Genomic DNA, 23,017 nt, shown 5'->3' on the forward strand with positions numbered 1-23,017 from the left:
AAAGGATCAGAAATCTCTAAAATTCTCAAACTCTCTAGAAGTTTATCACATTTTGTAATACTAGATTTTTTTTTATTCACAACACTTCCAAATTTCTGGGATTTCCAAAGGGAAGAGAGGTACGTGACTCAATGATTCATTATTTTTCACCATTTAGAGCATGGAACTGTGCGTTGAATGTATAGCATGAATTGATCTGATGATTTCTGGTGTTGCGTTGCTACATTTGCGTGTCATTCTGTAATCTCAGCTCTTTGGTCTTCCTCTTATGATGTCAGTGCTATTGCTGTATAGAATGTGTGTCACCAATGGCTAATTGTCTTTAGCCTTTTCATATTATCCATAGTGACTGAAGAACCATCTTAGCTGTGGTATTTGTTATTCTGTTCTTCTTACTTGCTGCCTACATGGTGATGAGTAGTTCTTGAGAGGGTCAGAATAATTTCTGTTCTGATTCAAGGCGTCATTTGCGAAGAGGAGGAAGATGGAAAAAGAATGTGTTGTTTTGCTCAGGTTTGGGGTTTTCTTTTTTTGCTTTGATTTTCTGACAATATTTTTGAGAAGGAACTTTGTTTGCCTAGAAGGGACACCTAATAAAGGCTATGTGTAACTTTTCTTCTATCCTTATTTCTTTGCATTTGTTTATTTTCTAGAGTAATAATAATGCTTCCGCTTAAACAGGATTTACTAATGAGAAACTTCCTCCAGTTTGAAGAAAAAAACCCACTTCAAACTCTTGCCAAAATTTTTGAAGCCTCATCTGTTCTTTTCGCTGTGATGCCAGTGTCCTTAAGTCCTGACACTGCAGCACACCAAGTGTCCTTCAGTAATACTTCCAGCCTGCTGAGCATTTTTTTAAAACCATTTGCCACTTCATCTTTTCCGCATTTAAGCTGCAGTTATCCACCCCATATCAAGAAAATCGGAATCCATCAGGGAGTTGAAGAGGCAAGAACATACCTGTAGAGGTTGTCTCCTATTTGATCCCCTTCCGGACTGAGCAGATCATTCTGCATGTCTGGGATGTGCATTTCAGAAATGCAAGCGATGATTTCTGTGAAATTATTAGAAGCTGTGGCAACTCAACACTTGTGTAGCTTAAGCTACACACATCCCAGATGGATAACTCAAAAATATTCATCATGAGAGGAACGTTAGTTTGAAAGACACTTTCTTATCTAGCGTGTGTAGGCATTTCTGATCACTGTATTTTCTGATCAGTGTATTTTCTCTGAACAAAACACTCTCAGCAGTGTGTGGTATTCATCCCATTTCATAAGCTTACTTCATCTTTAACATATAGATTCCTTTGATTCAGTTTCAAACCCTAGATTTAAATGACAGTTATAAGTTACAAGAGTTACATATCAGGCGGCTTTTAATGTAAAGCTGGCTTTACTTGATGACACACTACTTTTCACAAGTTTCATCTGTAAGCTAAGCTTACCTAAGAATCTTCATTTTTATCAATTTTCTAACAAGTTCTGAAGTTGCTGAAAGTTAATAGAAACATTTGTGAAATTCAGGAGAAACATTTGATGAAGGGAAACAGTATGCTTTCCTCAGGAGAAGCTGATATATTTAAGACAAAAATAGGAATGTTAAAATATTCTGTTTATTAAAAAACTCCTAGACTTTGAGGAATAATGTTTCACGTTCAGTCCATCCCTTCTGATGAGCAAATAAGAGCAAAATGTACATAGAGAAATTATTTGAAAAATAAACCAATCTGATAACATATAGTCCTTTGTTCTTTTCTTTCTCTTGGCAAAAGGAGTTGCAGGATTTATAGTCCTTTTCCAATGGAGTTCTTGACAAGTCTTATGGTAGGAAAGGTTGCTTTTGATTCTTTGCTTTCTAATCTTGTTCTGACTCTGTTGTCTTTCCCAGCATAATCTATTTGCTTTCTTATATTATTGATGCAAAGACTTCCAAAATATTTTCACATTTTTCACACGGCCATTTTATCCCTTCTGAATAAGACAGAGGTGAAGTGAAATATCCAAATGTATTATACAGTACATCTTTTTGCTTTATGACTTGTAATTCTGTTTTGTCGCATTTGCAGGCGTTCTCTTGGTGGCCAGAATTATTGGCTGAACATGCAGAGAAGTTTTTGTCTCTTTATTCTGTTGATATGGATTCAGCACTTGAAGCACAGCCACAGGACTCCTGGGACAGCTTCCCACTTTTCCAGCTGCTGAATAACTCCCTCAGAAATGACAGTAAGATCTTCAGGTTTTTGCTTATTGTGTGCATAATATATATATGTATATTTTTAATCTCCCTATACCCTAGAAATGTATTTGTAATTCTCAAAATAAGAGTGTCAGTGCCCTTGTTTATGATATATATTATGGTGCTCCATTTCTTGAAGTTAGGCATTTTCTTCCTATTTGCACCATTTATTCTGGGTTATTCATCACAACCAATTGCTTGGTTTTAAATCAATGATGTACAAGCAGCAAAATATGTATTTAATTCTTCCTTCTAAGCTTTCATAAAAACTACTTTCAGACCAGTTTCTATGTTGTAAAACTCTTGTAGGCATATCACAAATGGGGTTAGATATACACAGGAGGACAGTGTTATTTTCACTTTGTTCATTGTTGTATCATGATTTAAGCTGGTGATCAAGACTTCTTACCTTGCTTTAATTTGCCTTCAAAGAGCAAATCTTTGTTTTTGTAAAAGCTTAGGAATGTTTTGTGTGCAAGTAATTTTAGTAGCAGAATTAAGGAAGTGATCAATGAAACCCAAGAAAATGGAATAGATACTATTTTAAAAACATCAAATTGCACCTTATTTTACAGAAAAAAAGTCCTAACATTTTAGGGTGCCATAAAGAAAAAATATTTTTTATATATGTATTTATATACATACAAATAATATATATTTGTGTTCATCTATATGTGTATTCACATTCAATGTGTATTGTTTAAAAATGACAATATTACCTGTTGGGTTTTTTTTACTGTTTTGGAGATACAAGTAGAAATTCAATTATTGAAGTTATTCTGAATTTTGAATCTTTTATTATTGTAAATACAAGCAATCAATTTTAACTTTCCCTGGAAAATCTATTTCATTCTGTAGAAGTTCCATAGCTTTCAATAATTTTAGCTCCACCTATGGAAACAGTGTGACAGAAGGAAAATAGCGTTCAGGAGCTTTTCTCCAAGGTGACAGGTTTCAATCTTTGTTGTTTATTGTTGTATATTGTTACCCTTAGCTGCCAAGTCTTCACTGAAATATCTAGGTCACCTCAGTTTAGTCCCTGTTGGCCCCAGCAACATACCATGAAATGGAACAAGTAGCAAAGGTTCACTGTAACAGTAGATGACTGCTTTCATGAAGGGAAACGGGCAGGGCTACTGAACTAAAGCTGAACATCAGACTGGATTGTTGAGGGTCACTGTTACTGCAACACATTGGATGTGGTCTGAGCAGAGTGAGAGAACTTTAGCATCCAGTCGTAGATGTATGTTGTCATGAAATACCTCTCCTTAACTCTGGCAGATCATAACGTGTCATGCCATATTCCAGATTATTTCCTTTTTTGGCACATTGTCCTAGTGAAAGAAAATTACAGATACTTGGGAATTGTTGATCTGGGTACTTTTTTTGGACAAACTATGCAAAATTTCTCTGCTACTGGCCAATTTATGCTTGATTTAGAAAGCTGCTCACGAGTGTGCAGGAATCAATTCAATTTTCATAAAAGGGTCAGGCACACATTAGTTTAAATGGTTGTCTGATTCTCTGCATAAGATCTAAAATCCTCATTCAATATCTGAAGCCTTTACCCAGGGTGCAGTGGGAATTAGACATTTTGGGGAAAAAAAAAAAGAAGTGCATTAATGGGGAAAGAGCCATTAGGAACTAGTAAGCACAAGCAACCATTTCTGGACTATTACCAAGTTCTGAAGTTGAAACTCATAAGGTAAACTACATCAAAGAGAAATATATGTCCTGTACTCAAAGATTCCCTCAAACTAAGGGCCTACAAAGCTGCAAATTCATCTCTCCTCTGTTGGCATAATGTTTCTTCCAGTGTTTTCAGCATCTTCATTTAGCTTCATAGGTGTTGGTATTGGATGCTATTCCAGTCATTCCTAGTTTCTGGCTAATGAACTGGTTTCAACTGAAAGGTTCTAGATTCTCCTGGAGTACAAAGTTTGAAGAAAAACTAGATGTTATGAGGTCTAATAGTTTATTCGTTTCTTAATAGTTTCTTACTTCTTATAGTTTCTTAATCCATGGGTTTGAGATAGCATTATGGATCTGAGCAATTGAGATTTTTCTACTGATTTTTCTTTCCTTAAAAGATTACCTGGATAATAATGCTAAATGATTCAGTCAGCCTTGGGGAAGACATTTTATAGAAAATCAAGTAAATATTTTTTTCATGTCAAAGCAATTATTAGCAAGATTTTAAAACCTTATCTGAAACGATTGCTATCTAAAATGTCACACCTGTATACCAATTTCAGTAATTCCCTAGAGGTAATAGATATAGTAAATGACAGTTTCTGGTGAGTGGAAACCATCTGGAAAATTATACTCTCTTTTTTTTTCCATGTAACTATTGGAAAGCAACCGTGGAAATTAGTCACCTTTTAATCAGTGGGTATGTCAGCAAGTGGCAACTGACCATTCTACCAAGAACTGATTCCCAAGTGAAACATAACCACAGTGCTTATTCTTTAATTAACAGCCTTTTCACCTTGCAAGTACATTAAAGCCACTAGAAATAGCTCCCCATGCTTATATAATCAATTTTACAGTCTTTCAAAGTGAAATAAATAATTCTGGCTGTACTCTAAGTGAAAACCTTTTCCTGGAAACTATCACCTTCATAAAGATAGATTTAGAAAAAATCTAAAAAGGGAAAAACTGGAATGTGGCCTCATGAGGATAAAAAGGCTAGTGTTAATAATTAACAAGGAGAGTGAAGTGGAGTAAATTAGCCATAATAGAGCCCACAGTGACTGGCAAAGTCACCTCTCATTATCAAAAAACTCATTAGGAAATGAAGAGGTGGAAATCCCACTGGGTTATTCTCACTCTTCGGCTATATCAGAGATTACTTTTCAGATTTCTTTCAAATGAAGAACTGTTAGGTCACCATATTGTATATTAGGTTAATCTTCAGTGAAATTTGGAGAACGGGCACCTGCGTGTTATTCTATCTCACGCTCAAGGGCTTTAAATGAGCTCAAAATATTCAGTGCAGGAGTTAGTTTTCATGCAAACCTGACATGAGCAAACTCCTAACAATAAAGAAACGCTCTAACATTTACAGCATTAAAGTGAAATTTCATTGCATGGTTATTTTTATAACTGTGTCACTAAAATACAGTATTAGAAATAGTGTGCGATAATAAAAATACGTAGACTTTACCACTGAAATATATCAGTTGTTTAAGTAGAATAAAAAACATTGTACATAATTAAAGCCAAATGATTAAAATACAGCATTCATTTGACATTAAGGAAAGGAAAAAAAAAAAAAAAGAATCATAGAACCATATTTCCCATTAAGTAACTTTTCTTGCATTAAAGGGAGAAGGAAGTTCTGATTCAAGCTTGCATCACATTTCTATTATGAAGGATTCCATTCTGAGTCACTTGAAGCTTTTCCACCTTTTCTGGCCACAGAAATTAAGAAGTTTGTTCTGCATTCATTGTTGATTGTCGTGTTGCTCTAAGTCTAACCAATGAAGTCTGACTTTTTTAAATGGATCAAGGAATATGATCTTCCTATCCTTTAAAATACTGCAGCTTTTCTGAGAGGAGCTATCAAGCAACAAAGAGGGATAACAAAGAGACATGTACTGTAGAGATGGATAATAGATTGTAGATAAATTTGTTGTGAATTTTCAAAATCTAAATGTTTGCAAAAAATGCTGTAGCTACTTCTATAATATAAATGTTTGTGATCTCCGAAGTTTCAATTGTTGATACTCAGTTGTGCCTGACTGTGTAAAGCTTTGCAGATGGTACAGACTTAGCTGTACCCAATATCTCTCTATGATAACAGAATTATTTTTTCCAGAATTTCATAGAATTTCATGGAAGAAATCCATGATTGTCTCAGAACTATATGTCCCGGGACTTTTTTTCAGTAATGTAGATGTTACTTTTTCTCCACTGAGGCTATTAATTATATTATGAAAGGGACTGCTTTCAGAGGACTATTTAGATTCTGTGTTTAATTATTCATATTAATCACTTTTTTTAGTGCTTCAAGAAAATATCTCAGTTTCTCCTGATTAACATAATCAGAGATATCTTTTACTGGCACATGCACAATTCCATCAAGTGTTTTTATATTTAGCTAATGTTATAGGTATCTTAACTGTATATTTCAGTGTTCTGCTCCTTTTCTTTCCAAGTTGTGTTTCCATTCTAATGAATTTTACCTGCATCATTTACTGTTATCATAGACTGTACTGTTGCTCAGCAATATTGCATTAGTGCTTTGTGATGAACACTGGCAAAAATCAAACAAAACTAGAAGTATTTTAAAGTTAACTCATAATCTCTCTTTCACTGAGTATCACTAGTGAAATACCTGTGTACCTGCTCTAAGTCAACTAGGGCACATCTGTCTGATAAAGCTGACTTCGAAAAAGCTGCATGTTGAAATTTAGGGTCTTGAAAACTATTGCCATTATCTTGGCTAATGATTTAAAACTGGAGCTCTTTGATATGTTTTGTTTTTTATTTTCCAGTATTGCTGTTAATAGCAGCAGTATGACAAATGTCAGTAAACTCAGTCCTCTTCTTGCTTGGTTACGGGCTGTGTACCACTTTTGTACTAGAAATTAAATATACCATCACAGCTCCCATCTTAAACTGTACTGTGTAAATAGAGAACAATTTAGATTTAAGGTATTCAGGGCAAGCCCAAAAAGATCCTTCTCTCGTCAAACTCTACATTTTTCATTAATTGTAATGGGACTATTTTCTAAAAAAGAGACCTAGGATTTTTGCTCAGTCCTGTTAGGAGATGTTTTGAAATGATAACCTACCTTCAGTTTTGGGCTGCAGTTTTGGAAATACTGACAGCTAACTGAGACCATAAAACGGCTTACTAGAATATCCTTTCTGGCTGAATGATAGTTTTAGGAACAAAATGTAATAATAAATAAATCTGCAATAAGCCATTTGTGTCCCTTTGTCTTGTAAAGATGAAATTCTTTGCAGTTTCATTGCTGATATTCTGGGGTGGGAGGGGGAGGGTGAAAATTTTGCTCCTCAAGTAAGTTTACAGCTTACTTCCACATAGCTTGTCTCTAAAATGCATTTCTAAAGTATGTCACATATAGCAAAATGCATAGAATTTAGAATATAAGCTGAGATGCTCTCAATTTTTGCTAGAATTCAAATAACTGATTAACAAATGCTCTGTGGAGGCAGAACGAACTATAAACAATAAGCAGATTGAAATTTCAACTTCTTTTAGTGGATTGGATGATTTTCAACTGCTACAGATAGAATATGGAGCCCCAAGGAAACCTCCTTCTTGAAATTTACTCTTTTTAAATTGGATTTTAAAATACATCAGGAAAGCCAAGTGGTGCCTACCTGAGAGTCATATAAAGAGGGGTGATAGCAGATTCTTCCAAAGTGCTGATTTTGCCAGTGGTGCAGAGACCCGTGATAACCTGTTTCATTCTTCCCCTTACCTTTGATTCTGAATAAGCTCTTGAGGACAACTTGCCACACTGGCTCTAGAATAACTCCCAAAACATCTGCATGGATAAAATGAAAACAAGTCCCAAAGTTTCTAATGTCTGTAAGAACCACAGATTATTTTCCACTGTTAGAAGAGGAACCTTATTCCAGTGCTGTGTTGTTACACTGTGCTTTCCACCTCTGATCTTTTCATGTCATGTTTTAGCATTTTTCAACTATGTAAGAGTTGAATAACTTTCAACTCCAGTATTTCTAGTACTTCTTACTGGGAGATGTTTCTGTTCCCACAATCCTTTTCCCCTTAATATTGTACACACATTACCTTGCCCTGGCACAGAGTTTCATTTTGTTGTTGTTTGTGTGAACATGAGATGGTTCACATGAAGAGCACGTGGGGCATCTATATTGACAAGATGACGGAGAATTAAGCTATGTAGCTTTGAAGAGAAGTGGTAGTTGAGGGTTTTGAAGTGTGGCATTACATCAAGGATCTCTTGTTTCCCATCTGCTTAGATGCACAGGTGGTACCTGTTGGCAAGATCAATTCTAATCACAGGGTGGAGTGCCATGAGTTTGCTGGTAATACTCATCTCCGTCACTCACTGCTGGGCTCTGAGTTCTTTCCCTCCCCTACTGTAATCCTTGAAATCTCCATATGGGTAAATCAAATCTGTCATGTCCTCAACTCTGGGAAAACAGAATGCTCACAGAGTTGTTCATCCAAGATAGCACTTGCATGTGTGTGCCCACATACAGAGCGATCTGCTTGGAGTGCAGTCAGATTAAGCATCTTGGCGTCTGTTTAGGTAGTTTCATTTCCCTGCAAAGATTGATGTCAGGATGTTAGAAAATGATTCAGCTTTCTAAGTTGAACAGCTTTTATTGCTTGTGACTTCTTTAAATTTCATTCTGACTTCTGAATAACAAGAGCTGCGCTCCTGCCCATGAGGCTCTATTACTGTAATTCCCCAAGCAGATCTTGCAGCAGAGCATTTCTGCGGTGTGTTCAGAAAACAGCGAGCTACAGGCTCATCCTCTCAGGTAACTGTGATTGCCTGATTAATGCCCATCCTGAAATGATTCACTAAAAAGCAGCAATATTGACTTAATTGACACTATTGTGTTCTTGTTGTTGTTTTTAAGCTCAAAGTAGCCTTAAAAAATCAGCCTTATATGTAGCTTGATACCTGCCACCTTTTGTTTCTCAAAGGCAATGTTCATCAGCTGTTTACTGTGAAACACTTGATGTGTGGGCAAGCTTCCACATCTTTGTGTTAATATCCAAATCCTTCTCAGTTGTTGCTATTGCTGGGTACAGATGCTGCATTTTTAAGATATATAAATACAAGGGAAAAACAACACAGCTTTGAAAGCCTGATATGCAATTAATTATGCCAGAACTAGCTAGATAACAAGTACTTCTGTGAGCAGTGTAAATAACGGAGCATGTTTGTAATGGGCTGATAGGTGTTCTCCAGGGTGGATTCTCAGGGGTTCAGTAAGAGACAAGCCTATGCTGCTGCCTTTTTCTCTGCAGAAACCCTAACAATCTCTGTCTGTTACCTAGCTGCCTGTTTTCATGAGGCTTGATATAATGGAGATCTCCACCTTTGTTTCCATATAGCACTGAAATTAGCTATAATATTAAAATTCTTAGGAAGAGAGAAGCAGGTGGACAAATGAAAGAGTGACGATATCATCAATCTTCTCTCCTTAGGAAAAAGTGATTGATACATAATTTCCCAATTCTGCAAGAATGTTATAAAGAAAATAGTATCCAGCAATAAAGGTGTTTCCCTGCAGTGCAAGTAAAAATAAGAAAATAAAACTTGAAGACACACTTTCTCCATAGTCTTCATCTCCCTAGATTCTGTCTGTGGTAAACATTAATCATAAAGAGGAAACAAAGGAGTTTTGTAAGTTACAGATATTAATTTTGCATGTCACACATGGAGTTGTAGTAGTGAACTAGAACAAGAGGAGTTTATATCTTCATGAAATGGATTCTAGGGTTTTGAGCCACATGATCTAGCCTTTTACTCTTAGGAAGAAGAGGCCTCCTCAAAATGCAACTCAGATACCCATCCATGTCAAATGAGACGTTTGGAGGCAGAGATAAGTAAGAGGAGAAACCCAGAAGCCATACAGGGAAAGACGCAAATGCTTTCCCTAGAGACAGTAGCTGCTACCAGTGCCTTTCCATTTGAAGTGTTTGGTTGCTTAAGATATAAAGGGTGAGTGAACTCAAGCTTGAAGCACACTGAGCTGAAGAGAAAGCTGAAGCTGAATGCACAAGAGAATGTAAAACACATAACAGTAAGAGAAAGCAAAATCATGAAAATTTCTCATTGTGACTCAGCTTGCCTACATGACACATGGGAATATCATTACAGATCGTAGTAATTGTACTAGATTAGTGGGTGAATACGGACATCCAAAACATTAAGCCAATATAGTCCCTTGGTGGGGCAGACTGTAGTTACAGTAAAGATGAGACTTTACTAAAGAACATTGTAAGGATTATCAGAACAAATAGTAGTGATGGCAAACTTATTTTTAGATTTTGAGCATCTTCAGTTTACATTGTCTGCATAGTTTTTCATGCAGTAAATCCCATCTGTGGAGCAGATAATTTTCTACACCTTGTAGCTGCTTTACTTCTCTTGAGAAATGCACTTCATCCTTATAGTATCCCCCACAAATTGACTCTGCTTCTTTCAAAAATAAAGAGAAAGCCTCTAGCAGTGTTATATGTCATTAGCTTTCCTAAGCATTTCCGACAACTAGTTTTCAGGATTTCCTTTATAAAACTACAATGACTGTAAAATTGGAGGTGATCATACCTGAGTATAGGCAGTCTTCCAGAAGGGAAGCAGAGTTCACATCCTTACAGATTTTGTAAGGCAGTTGAGAAGGCAGAAGAGAGACAAGTATGGCTCGTGGGGATGAGTTTTACATGAACACAAACTGGAAAGGATGTACTTTTGGTTCATGGGTCTGTTTTATGTTTATGTGTATTTTGGGATCAGAAAAGGAAGAACTCTGGTGGTGAATTCTGGCATGCTGACCAGCTCTTGGCATACATATACACACTAAGACTTATTTGTCTATTCCAGAGATCATGGAATGTTCCATGTAGGTATAGGAATTGATTCAGGACTTTGCTAGCTCTTGAGGACATAAACCAGATGGATAAACCGTTCTTATTCCCACAAATACTCCTATGTCACACGTTATCTTTTTCTTATAAGTTCCCTGAAGAAAAGGCTGTATTTCACTATATTTTTGCACATAGCTGTTGTGCTTTAACCTAGCAGGTAGCTCAGCGCCACAAAGTTGTTTGCTCACTTCCCCCACCCCCAGTGGAGTGGGGGAGAGAATGAGAAAAAAAACATCAAAGTAGAACTTATGAGTTGAGATAAAAACTATTTTCTAAGACAGAAGAAGAGAAAAGCAGAATAATAGTAAGTGTAATAGTATAATATATAGTCACCAAATAAGTGATGTACAAAACTGTTCCTTACTACCCGCTGACCGATGCCCAACCAGTCCTTAAGCAGCAGCCATTGGCCAACGCTCCTCAGTTTTATGTTTTTTTCACATGCTGTCATATGGTATGCAATATTCCTTTGGCCAGTTTAGGTCAGCTGTTGTATTTCTGTCCCCTCCCAACTCCTTGTGCCCCCTCAGCCCTGTCAGGACAGTATGAGAAATGCAAATATTCCTGGCTCTGTGCAGTACTGCTCAGTAACAACTAAACATTGGTGTGTTATCACCATTGTTTTTCTCCCAAAGCCAAAGCATAGCATCATGTCCCAGCTGAAAGCAGTACAGCAAACTACTGAAGCTGAAATGTTTTATTGTAGCCTTTGTTCTTAGCATAAAGAGAATGCAAATGATTGAATATCACTGAAATTTATTTATTTTGGTTCTGTTGAACAAAATGACTAAGGCTTAGATTTAGCAAAATATACTTTAAGGAGATACAGAAGTGATCTGGCTCAACAAAGAACTTACATATGCGCCTAGTTTTCATAACAGTGGCATCTAAAAATGGACTGCAAAGCCCTCGTGATGTACATGTTGTTGTTTTTTTTTTATGCACTGTACTTACTACACAGGCTGGATCACACTATATTTATTCTTAAAATATTTTTGTATTTTAAAACATTTTAAGAGGTACTTTTTCCAATTGCAAAATAGATGAGGGAAAGACCTGACATATTTATTTCTGTTTTCTTTCTTTTTAAAGCATTTTTGTGCAATGGAAAGTTTCACAAGCACTTGCAAGAAATTTTTGTTCCCATGGTCATCCGCTACATTGACCTCATGGAATCATCAATTGCCCAGTCCATTCACAGAGGTCTTGAACAAGAGTCGTGGCAACCTGTCAAGTAAGTGCTTTCTACAGTATTTCTACAAAGCACTACAGCTTTCTGTCTTATCAGGTGTTGTCCTCTGCTGTCCTCTAAATATTCTATTTTTTATTGTATTCCTACATTATTTATTTTTTCACAGGAGCATCACCAACAGTCTTCCTAATGTAGCTCTTCCAAAAGTTCCAAGTTTGCCTCTTAATCTTCCACAAATGCCTAGCTTTACTACACCAACCTGGATGACTTCCATGTATGAATTCACGTGTGTATTCTTCAATAACCTTCTGACTGTATGTCAGCTCTGCATGGCCTTGCTACTGTTCTGTGCAGCTGTTTTTGGATTGCATGGTGTTTATGATCTCTTAGTTGGAAATTACTGTTTCTTGGAAGTGAGCCAAGCATGGACTGTTAGCGAGTTGTGCTTTCTAGTGCCTTTAAATGAATTGGTCTTAAACTTGTAACTTAAAAAATCAGCTCAGCAAAGGTCTGTCAAAGTATGAGTGATGTTTTATACCCTAAAGTACTTAATTACCCTTCTTAATTAATAAGCAGCGAGGAATCTTTTGAATAACTGATTTTAGATCATGAAGTGAAGCAGCCCATCATATTTTTGCATGGGCTATATTAACTCATTGCATGTGAAAACAGTCCTGAAAACTGATTCCCATAGTTGATTGCAAATTTAGCCATGAAATATTGATATTAGAAGATATTAAAGATAATTATAGTTATAATAATAATATATTATATTTATATTAATAATTAATAATCATTATAAATTATAGATAAATATAGATAATATATAATTATATCTGATATTAAAGAAAATTATAAGGTTAATTGGTACCCAGAATAGAAATGCATCTATTGCTTTGCCTGTTTCAAAAAATATATATTTTTTTAATATACTAGAGGAAGGCTCCAGGAGAACTTTGCTTTAGCTCTAGTTGTAATAGGAACAGGTGAATGTGAATGACTTCAGAAAACATACATGTAACACACAGAACTTGATAATGAAATTTCAAGCCAAGTATTGTTTTCTCAAGTTTTGTGATGGAATTAAACACACATAACAAGTATTCACATCCATTACTATGAGAGTTTATAGATTGTGCTCTGCCAGATTTCTGGCACTTGTCCATAGAGTTGTTGTTCTGCTGCTAATTCTTCTAAAAGCTGACAAAATTCCTCTTAATCCTTGGCTTTGGTAGCTTTTGTGTTTACTGTAATTCTAGATTTCTCCTAATGTGCTTACGCAATTGATTTCAGCTCTGAGTACAAACTAATTGGTCATCTGCTACTCAGATCTATTTGCCTAGTTATTCTCACTCTTTCAATGGTTACTTTTTTTTTAAAGACTAGCTTTTAGATTTAAAAGTTGTTATAATCCTAGATGTGGTCTTCTTACAATCTGTATTCTAGTAGCCTCTTCCAGTAAAAATAACTTGTAGATTTTAAAATATTTGTATTTTACATATTGAATTTGTAATTAATATATAACAAGTATTGGTCCTGGTTGGAGTATTATACTGGTGTAACTTTCCTAAATGAAAGCTTTGGTGTAGCAATAAATACCTAGACAGTATTGTCAAAAATGCGTGTGTAGTGCAAAACACAGCCATTGCCTCATCTCCCTTGCACATATTCTGGAAATAAGTATGTGGCCTGTATAGAAGAGTATGAAAAACATCCTAAGCTAATTTGTGTGGTTTTGAAAGCACTGAGGCTCACATGAGCTGTAAGAACTTGCCAGCAGTAGCTGCTGCTTTGTTGTTTGTCAAAAGGAATGGGGACAAGACCTGTACCAGGCGTGGTATCTGCATGGAGCTCAGTAAGGCCATCACTCCTTTCAGCTGCCTCTTGCAGCAAACTAGAAGAAAAGATCTGCCAAGGTACTGGCTCTGTTGTAGATGGCTTTGCTTTCTTTCTTCAAAATGTAGAGCTTTGAAGTTGTATTCATTGAAGAGTGTATAAATTTAATTCCAAGATTTTAGTATTATCATTGTAATACAATGGAATTCAGGTAGTATTTTAAGAATCAGACTACTGCCTGCAACCTGCAGAAAAGCCAGGTAACTTCTCTAAATGGCCACATATTTTATTTGAATCAAAAAGTAACATCAGTTTGAGTGAAGGCTCTGCAAGCCAGTTATTATTCCAAGCTCATGAATTTCCTTTGTCCTGCTGGTTAGTGTCTCAGCTTCCAGTAGCGAAAGTGGTTTGTTCCTGTTATTACATGAAATAATCTCCTATTATTATTTTTCTCAAACAGCTTTCATCCCATCCTTTGCAAGAAAATCAGAGCTTTCCAGTTAAATTCTCCGATGGGAAATAACCAAGTACCTGTTCTCCAGTCTCTATTAACCAAAACCCAGTGTTTCCTTCTCTTCTCCTGGCTGAACACCCCCAGCTCTTTCAGCCTGTCCTTGCTCAGCAGCCTGTCTGTGCTCAGCCCTCTGATCATCTTTGTGGCCCTCCTCTGGACCTGCTCCAACAGCTCCATGCCCTTCTTCTGTTGGGGGCTCCAGAACTGGACGCAGTACTCCAGTTGGGGTCTCATGACAGCAGAGTAGAAGGGCAGAATCATCTCCTTCCTCCTTATCTCCATGCAACCCAGGATACAGTTGACTTTTGGGCTGCAAGCACACTCTGCTGGCTCACATTGAATCTTTCATCAACTGACACTCCTGAATCCTCCTCCTCAGAGCTGCTCTCAAGCCGTTCCCCGCTCAACCTGTATCTGTGCTTGGGATTGCTCTTTCCCAGATGCAGGACCTTACATCTGGCCTTATTGAATTTCATGAGGTTGTCATGAGCCCACTTCTCAAGCCTGTCCAGATCCCTCTAGATAGCATCCATTCCCTCTAGCATGTCAACTGCACCACTCAGGTTGGTGTTGTCTGCAAACTTGCTCCATCGCACTTGATCCCACTGTCTGTGTCACCTACAAAGATGTTAAATAACATCACTCCCCACACCAATCCCTGAGGAATGCCACTCTTCACTGGTTTCCACTTGTACATTCAGCCATTGACCGCAACACTCTGAGTGCAGCCATCCAGCCAATTCCTTATCCAGCGAGTGGTCCATCCATCAATTCAATTTTTCTCCAATTTGATGATCAGGATGTCAAACACCTTGCACAAATCCAGGTAGATGATGTCAGTTGCTCTTCCTCTATCCACTGATGCTGTAACTCCATCATAACAGGCCACTAAGTTTGTCAGGCAGGACTTGCCCTTGGTGAAGCCATGTTGTTTACCACCAATCACCTCATCTTTATTTTCCATGTGCCACACTATGGCCTTCAGGAGGATCTGCTCCATGTTCTTGACGGGCACAGGGGTGAGACTGACTGGCCTGTAGTTTCCTGGATCTTTTTTTTTACCCTTCTTGAAAATGGGGGTCATGTTTCCCCTTTTAATCAGTGGGAACTTCACCAGACTTCCATGGCCTTTCAAATATGATGGACATTGGCTTGGCAACTTCATCTGCCAGTTCCCTCACAATCTGTAGATGAATCTTGTCAGGTCCAATGAGCTTGTACGCCTTCAGGATTTTTAGATGGTCTCAAACCTCATCTTCACTTACAGCAGGCTCCTTCTCCAAGTTCTTGCATCTTTGGTGATGTGGCTGGAGCCCTTGCTGGTGAAGGCTGAGGCAAAGATGTCATTGAGCACCTCAGCTTTTTCCGTATCCCTCATGAGCTGTCTCCAGTTTCCTTCCAGAGAGAGCCCACATCTTCCCTGACCTCCTTTTTTATCACTGATATACCGGTAGAATTTCTTCTTGTTCCCCTTTATGTCCCTGGCTAGATTTAGATATGTCTGGGTTTTGGCATTCCTAACCTGATCCCAGGCTGCTTGGGCAACTTCTTTGTAGTCCTCCCAGGTAACCTGTTCTTCCTTCCGCTCCCTATAGACTTTCTTTTTGAGTTTAAGTAAGTCCAGGAGCTCCTTGTTTATCCACAGAGGCCTCCTGACATTCTTGCGTACCTTTCTTTTTCTTGGGATGCACCAATTCTGGGCTTGGGAGTAATGGTCCTTCAGTACCTACCAGCTTTCTTGGGCCCCTCTTCCCTCCAGGGCTTTCTCCCATGTCTCCCTGCCAAGCAGCTTTCTGAAGAGTTCAAAGTCTGCTCTCCTGAAGTCCAGAGTAGCAAGCTTGCTGCACCACCTCTTTGATACCTGAAGGATTTTGAACTCTACCATTTTGGGGTCACTACAGCCAAGGCTGCCTTTGAATATCACATTACTCACCAGCCACTCCTTGTTGAGGAGGAGACAGCTCCAGCATAGCACCTTTTCTCATTGATTCCTGTACTATTTGTAAGTTATCATCAACACATATCCTTAGGCATTTTTTTGTGTGCTTCGTTGATTAATGTTACAATCTCTTCCTCTGTATCACTTAAAAATTGCTCCAATTCTTTTGAATATTACAAGATAATATTATTTATAATTTTTAATTAACTTGCTTTTTTTTTTCTTGATGACGTATTTTGAAGAAGGAAATGTGTACTACTAATGACAGTGCTTAGAAAGATTATTAAATCATTTTCAGTTGCTTTTCCTTAGCCTGTTATTATTGGGCAATGGGAAGAGAGATATGAAAAGAGGAAATTGTTCAGTGTCTGTTTGTTTTGATTGGTCTCTGGAGAGGATAACTCAGAGGACACCTTGGCTAGACATGTGGAGCATTACAACGTTTGGCTAAGGACAGTATCCTAAAAGGAGAAAATACCTGAATATTCTGTAAAATCTTCTGATTATCCAGAATGATGCTTTTCTCAATTCCTCATTAATTAATTAAAATTACTTCTGTTCCATTTTGTATTTTAAATGGATTTACTCTGCCTCTTGTGAACCAGGCTTTTAAATTGCATTTGTGGGTGATTTAGTTGTGTATGATTTCATTTATAAATTATTATTTTCAGTGCAAGTCAACATATATTCACTGACCAAGCACACTGCAGATACAGACTCAAGGTTGTCCATTGCTATCTTATGCCATTCTTGATCATTGGCCTTGGCAAATCTCAAGGCTGGAGAAACATGAGATAGGATGCAAGCATACATGCTTTCAGGAAGACAGTCCTGTCTTGTCTACCAGCCAGAACAGGCAGTTACAAAGCAAATGCCTCAGCTATGTTCATCCTTCTGTGACTCAGCTACAATGAGTGGAGAAGGGAGCAGCCACAGTGGTCTGTCTGTGCATGTGCTGGAGCAGGTTTCAGCACTGTTTAGTACATCTGTAGTGCCACATTTGTTCTTGTCAGAGTACTCAGCTGTGGCAATTTGGAAGATGAAAATTGTTTTCTTTTTGAGGATAGTTACTTAAGAATATGGCCATAAGTGAAATTTAGCTGAAGTGATCTACTTCCTGTGGAGTACAGAGTTTTGAATTCAAGACAAGTGTAGCAAGCTTCTATTTGAGCTATTCTGGAAGATAAATATGTATTATGGGCTACATTTTGTTTCTTCCAAAAATACTTTCATTTAAGAAAGAAGAATTAACAGAAATGTTTTAGATTGCTTAACCCTCAAGTTGCCTCAGTCTTGAGCTAAGTAGGAGGAGTCAAGAAGTTACTCTTTGGCCCTAACATCTTTGGGGGACCAAACACAATCCATTACTTGCTGCATCAAATCTGTTTTTCAGCCTTTCCAATCGCCAGCTAATGAAATGTAGAGAGTCGGGGCAGGTACTATTGACTCTATAATTACAAAAAAGCCTTTTATGTTGAAAGAATTCTCAGTTGACTTTCTGAGTCTTGAACATGCATATTCAAGGTAGGAACTGAACCTCACAAAGAACATGGTGCTGTTGCCCTGTTTTATAGCACTACCCACAAAGCACTAATGGGTTATAATTCAATAGTAAACTTCAGAATATACACAGTAATTTATAAAATCACCACTATTGCTCTTCGTAAATTCTACTAGAATGGAAGCCAGATGATTTTGGATCTTATGGTTGATAAAGAATGTCCATAGATATTTAGAATATCTCTTATATTTCCATATTCCAAGCTGTCTTATTGGGTAATCTTGCAGCTCTGTTAATGGACTGCTTGACTGACTGCTACTGCTTCGATAATTGAGTAAATGGAGGAAAGTTGCCTCTTTTGGCTGTTAGTGGACAAGTGAATTACTTAGGAGAATGTATACAGTTCCTAAGTTTAATATGCTGCAAAATTTTGGAGAAATACAATGTTCTTCACCTTTATTTGCTGTGTTTGGTACGAGAGGCAGAAAACCATAGAACCATTTAGCTTAAAATGGACTACATCTACAAAGTTAAATTGCTGTCAAAAAATTAGGGTGGGCCTCTTTAAACCATTGGAAACTTTATTCCAAGGACCTGATTAAAAAGAGTCAAAAACTAAACAATACCTTTTGCTCAAACTGCTGCTGAAATCTTAAATCTTGACTACAGAACAGTAGAGTTTGCACTTAATTGTAGATTAATAAATAATTCTATTGAGTATAGTTGAAAAAAGAGTAGCAATTTTCAGGTACAGCAATATTATTCCATTCATTAGACCAAATTAGCTTATCATAAGTGTTCAAATAAAAACCTTACAGTAGCCAAGAATGGGTTTTGTAATTGTGCACATAGATTCAAGTGCTTCAGTGGTTTGAATTGAATGTGGGAATACCTCCTGCTGTCAGGAGGAGGTGAAAACTGCATTTGGTTTTTCTTGATGTTGCGTTTTATGGAATATTAAACTCTGAGATGACATAACCAGATATTCAAGGGGGAATAAAATCTGCAGACTGTAGATCCACTTCAGGGTATTGAGGTATGTGTTGACAATATTATTTGTAATACCTTTAATGAATAATGGACAAAAAAAAAATTCTGTAGTCTGTGTAAAGCAGTGATCTGTTACAAATAGGAACAGGTTGGTTGAAATCACAGTTCTCTTCAGCACATAGCAAACAAATTGGCTATTTGTGCCTGAATTAGGAAAAATTAGTTTCTGTTGTAGCACTGAATTTTCCTTCCTTATCTAACTAGTGTAATAATACAGTAGTCAAATTCAAATGTTATCAGACAATGCTGAATAAAAATTGAAGAATGGAACCTCAAAATCATATGAAAAGAGAACGAATGAATTAGTGTTTCTGACAGAATGAATTAGTGTTTCATGAACCTGTGTCTATTACTAAATTTGTTTTAATTTGAAACTTTACTTGGTAGTATAATGAAACCAAATTAAGTGGCTACCAAGGAGTGAACGTGCGTAGGAATACATTAATGTTATTGAGAACACATTAGTCCTCCTGAGTCTTAAAGAATTTCATTTAGAATTCCATTAGGCTAAAAATGAAAAAAATACATGCGAAATGATAAAAAATGATAAAATATGATCTAATAATGAAAAGTGGTAGTTTGTTTCCTGGGGAAGTATGTTTTGTTTTCTAGAAAGTGTGTTCTTACCAACTTTAATATTGACTGGCATTACCTCTATTTCTGCCACTATATCATTTGTCATCTTTTACCCCCTCTGACTGAAAAAAAAAAAAGTGTTTTTCAAGTCAGATATTGTGTATAATGAAGCATCTATGGCTTCATTCCCTGGTAGCATCTTAGAGATATAAGATATAATGAAATCCCCAATATTGGTGTCGTACAACTTAAAAAACAGACCAGCAGAATCATAGACTTTCTGAGGTGTTGTGGGGGTTCATTCTTGATATTTCTTAATTAAACTTAATGGTGTATAAAAGTGCTCCTCACTCAGCTCTAACCTGAACAGTAACATCCCTGTGCAAGTTGTAACCTTAGCAGCCTCCTGGGCTTTTATTGCTGTTTCTGCTGTTTTCTTTCATGAGCACAGCACAATGTAAAATTAGTAATTATTGTTTAAGATGAGTGAGGAAAAATGCATTACAACATGCAGGTCCTATTTGAAAACTGTGAACTATCCTGCATCTGGGAAGGGGCAATCCCAAGCGCAGATACAGGTTGGGTGGAGAATGGCTTGAGAGCAGCTCTGAGGAGGAGAATTTAGGGGTGTCGGTTGATGAAAGATTCAATATGAGCCAGCAGTGTGTGCTTGCAGCCCAGAAGGTCAACTGTATCCTGGGTTGCATAGAGATAAGTGTGACTTGCAGGAAGAAGATGATTCTGCCCTTCTACTCTGCTGTCATGATGAAACCTCACCTGGAGTACCGTGTCCAGTTCTGGAGCCCCCAACACAAGAAGGGCATGGAGCTGTTGGAGCAGGTCCAGAGGAGGGCCACAAAGATGATCAGAGGGCTGAGCACCTCCCCTACAAGGACAGGCTGAGAGAGCTGGAGCTCTTTAGCCAGGGGAAAGAAGGCTCCATGGGGACGCTATAGCAGAGTTCCAGTACTTGAAGGGAGCCTACAGGAAAGGTGGAGAGGGACATTTTAGAATAACATGTAGCGACAAGACAAGGGGAAATGTCTTTAAACTGGAAGAATATTGATTTGGACTCGATATTAGGAAGAAATTCTTTACTGTGAGGATGGTGAGACACTGGAACAGGTTGCCCAGTGAGGCTGTGGATTCTGGCTGGATGGGGCTTTGAGCAACTGGTCTAGAGGGAGGTGTCCATGCCTATAGAAGGGGCACTGGAACTAGATGATCGTAAGCCATTCCAAGCCAAACCATTCTGTGATTCATTCTGTGACTCGTTCTGTGTTCCTTCTTGCACGTATTAGAGACATCAAAATATGACATTTGAGTTGTTTGTTTGAACCCAGCCTTTTCCATAGGCAGGTGTCACCACTCGGCCTTCTTTGGCCTCCCTCTTTTCCCAGTTTGGCTGTCTTTTTTGAATCTAAGACAGCACAGCAGAGGACAGTGATGACTCTGTAGTACTGCAAGCATTAAAGCAGGGGAAGGGGGCGCTTGTGTGAATCTGGAAGGTGATGGGTTTTCTTAAGACCAAAGCAGTGCTCCTGCTGCATCTGTGTAACCTCTCCAAAGGTCTGAATATGTGCTTTAGGCCTTGCTTCATGTTACTGCCCAATGTCACGGCCCACCTGGTGTGACCCAGTGTTAGTGCTACTGATGAGTACATTAGTCAGTCAAATATGAGGTATCTTTCCTATTTTTAAGTTAGTTCATTTTTTAACCTGACTCTTGCCTGTCTCAGCACATTCAGCACTCCCCAGTTCCTTCCATGAGAGCTTGGGTCACTTTACCCTCTGATAATTGTGTTCTTTTGCTATGAGGTAGAAGCAAGAAAATGGCATTATTGATATATTTAAGCTATCTGAATTAGAATTGAGCCTGCCAGGCTGTTTTTGAGGCTTGTGTCACTATCATCCTGGGATGCTGTGCTGTGAAGTATTGTGGCTTCTTAAGCAATGACCGAGGCACTGAAATGCAAGACATCGTAATAATATTAGTTAATCTACATTGACAGTGGAAGCATAACTGTATTTACAGCAAAGATTAGCCTTGAATTACTATGTCTTATCACATGTAAATGTCTTGAAATTCATCACTTGGTTCAGAGCAGAAGAACTTGTAAACAGAACTATACTAATTCCGTTTTGTTTATGCATGAATTTTGTTATTTCTCTTTTTTCCATTGGGATATTCCGTCAGTGAGAATTAACGAGCATTTATCAAGGGACTGTTTGTCTGGGTATCTCTTTTATGATATTACAACTAGTATTTTTAGTTCTTTGGTAGATTTATCTACCTGAATTATGAAAGTAAGAAAACATATACAAAATCCTAACTGTTTTGGAAAATGTCCTTATTAATGTTCCTTTATCCTTTATGTTTCCTGTCTTAATCTGAAATTTGAGCTACATCGTTCCTCCATGATCCTCATCATCTCACCCAACCTCCCTTAGCCTATTATATTCCTCAGTTGCAGATGAGAAAATTGTATTTTTTTCATCCTATTTGGAATTGCTTAAAATTTTCCACTACCATTTTCACATCCTTGGAATAAAAGCAACTGTGCTATTAAATAAAGTGAAGGAGGATGATGGGTTGATAAGGAAATCCTATTCTCCTATATAATTCCATGGCAAATGAGAGAGACATCTGTACATTTATCTTTTGTTTCTTGGGGATTTTGTTTTGTTTTGTTTTCCATAGCAACGGCTCAGCTACATCAGAAGATCTTTTTTGGAAACTGGATGCTCTGCAGATGTTTGTTTTTGATCTTCACTGGCCAGAACCGGAATTTGCACACCATTTAGAGCAGAGACTTAAACTCATGGCCACTGACATGATAGAAGCCTGCGTTAAAAGGTACAGTTGAAATGACCAATAGAAAACTGGGAGAGATTTAAAAATTAACATAGGAACAGTTATACTGGTGCACAGATGTGCATCCATAGGAGGATCCTGGTTTCCTGCTGTGATCAGCAGCAGACGCATTGGGAAAGATCATATGAATTTATGTCAAGTATAAAGAGATCGTGTATTTCCCATCACATGACAAAGAGCAATTTAGCAACATCTGCAAAGTAGCAAGGAAAATTTCTGCATGTTTTGAGCTGTGCCCTAGAAGTCAAGAAATCAAATCTCTTTGCCATTCCAGATTTGTGGCAAATGTTAATAGTTGACTAAAAAACAGTAATGGAGAAAACGAAATTTGTAGATAGTTCAGTAGTGTCAATCAGAAAATATGGAATATTGATATGGAAGACTAAAGGAACAGGGAAGCTTTCATAACCCGTAAAGTTTAATCTGGTAACACAATGTTTTTTTGTTTTCTTTAAAGATAATAGGAACAAGAACCTGAGACTTATTATATGAGCTTATTGCTGTAGATCTACCATGGTGAAATTTTGGTGAAAAAGGCAGAAGCATACCACAAAAATTTGTATACTAGTGTTAATACTCTGGGTATTTTAGTGTTGGTGAAGATGCCAAAACTGAGATAAACAAAGAAAAGTGGTATCCCTAGAATGAGTTTTATTGGAAAGCAGCAACTC

At 37.5% G+C, this 23,017-nt stretch overlaps 1 protein-coding gene across 5 annotated transcripts in view; it reads left to right on the forward strand.

Moving 5' to 3' along the window:
• The window catches only part of CADPS2 (calcium dependent secretion activator 2), a 299,293-nt gene that overhangs the window by 233,784 nt on the left and 42,492 nt on the right, over window positions 1–23,017 (forward strand). For 3 of the 5 annotated variants that reach the window (XM_042872622.1, XM_042872623.1, XM_042872627.1), the window contains exons 18-21: window positions 2,069–2,225; window positions 11,957–12,098; window positions 12,223–12,330; window positions 22,173–22,328. In XM_042872622.1, coding sequence (XP_042728556.1) covers window positions 2,069–2,225; window positions 11,957–12,098; window positions 12,223–12,330; window positions 22,173–22,328 — 563 coding nt within the window. The remainder of the gene's footprint in view (window positions 1–2,068; window positions 2,226–11,956; window positions 12,099–12,222; window positions 12,331–22,172; window positions 22,329–23,017) is intronic. The other 2 variants (XM_042872625.1, XM_042872626.1) reach the window with 1 other exon arrangement.

This window comes from Lagopus leucura, unplaced genomic scaffold, assembly GCF_019238085.1.
Source record: "Lagopus leucura isolate 7727_CA_CO unplaced genomic scaffold, USGS_WTPT01 Super-Scaffold_100008, whole genome shotgun sequence".
NCBI lineage: Eukaryota > Metazoa > Chordata > Aves > Galliformes > Phasianidae > Lagopus > Lagopus leucura.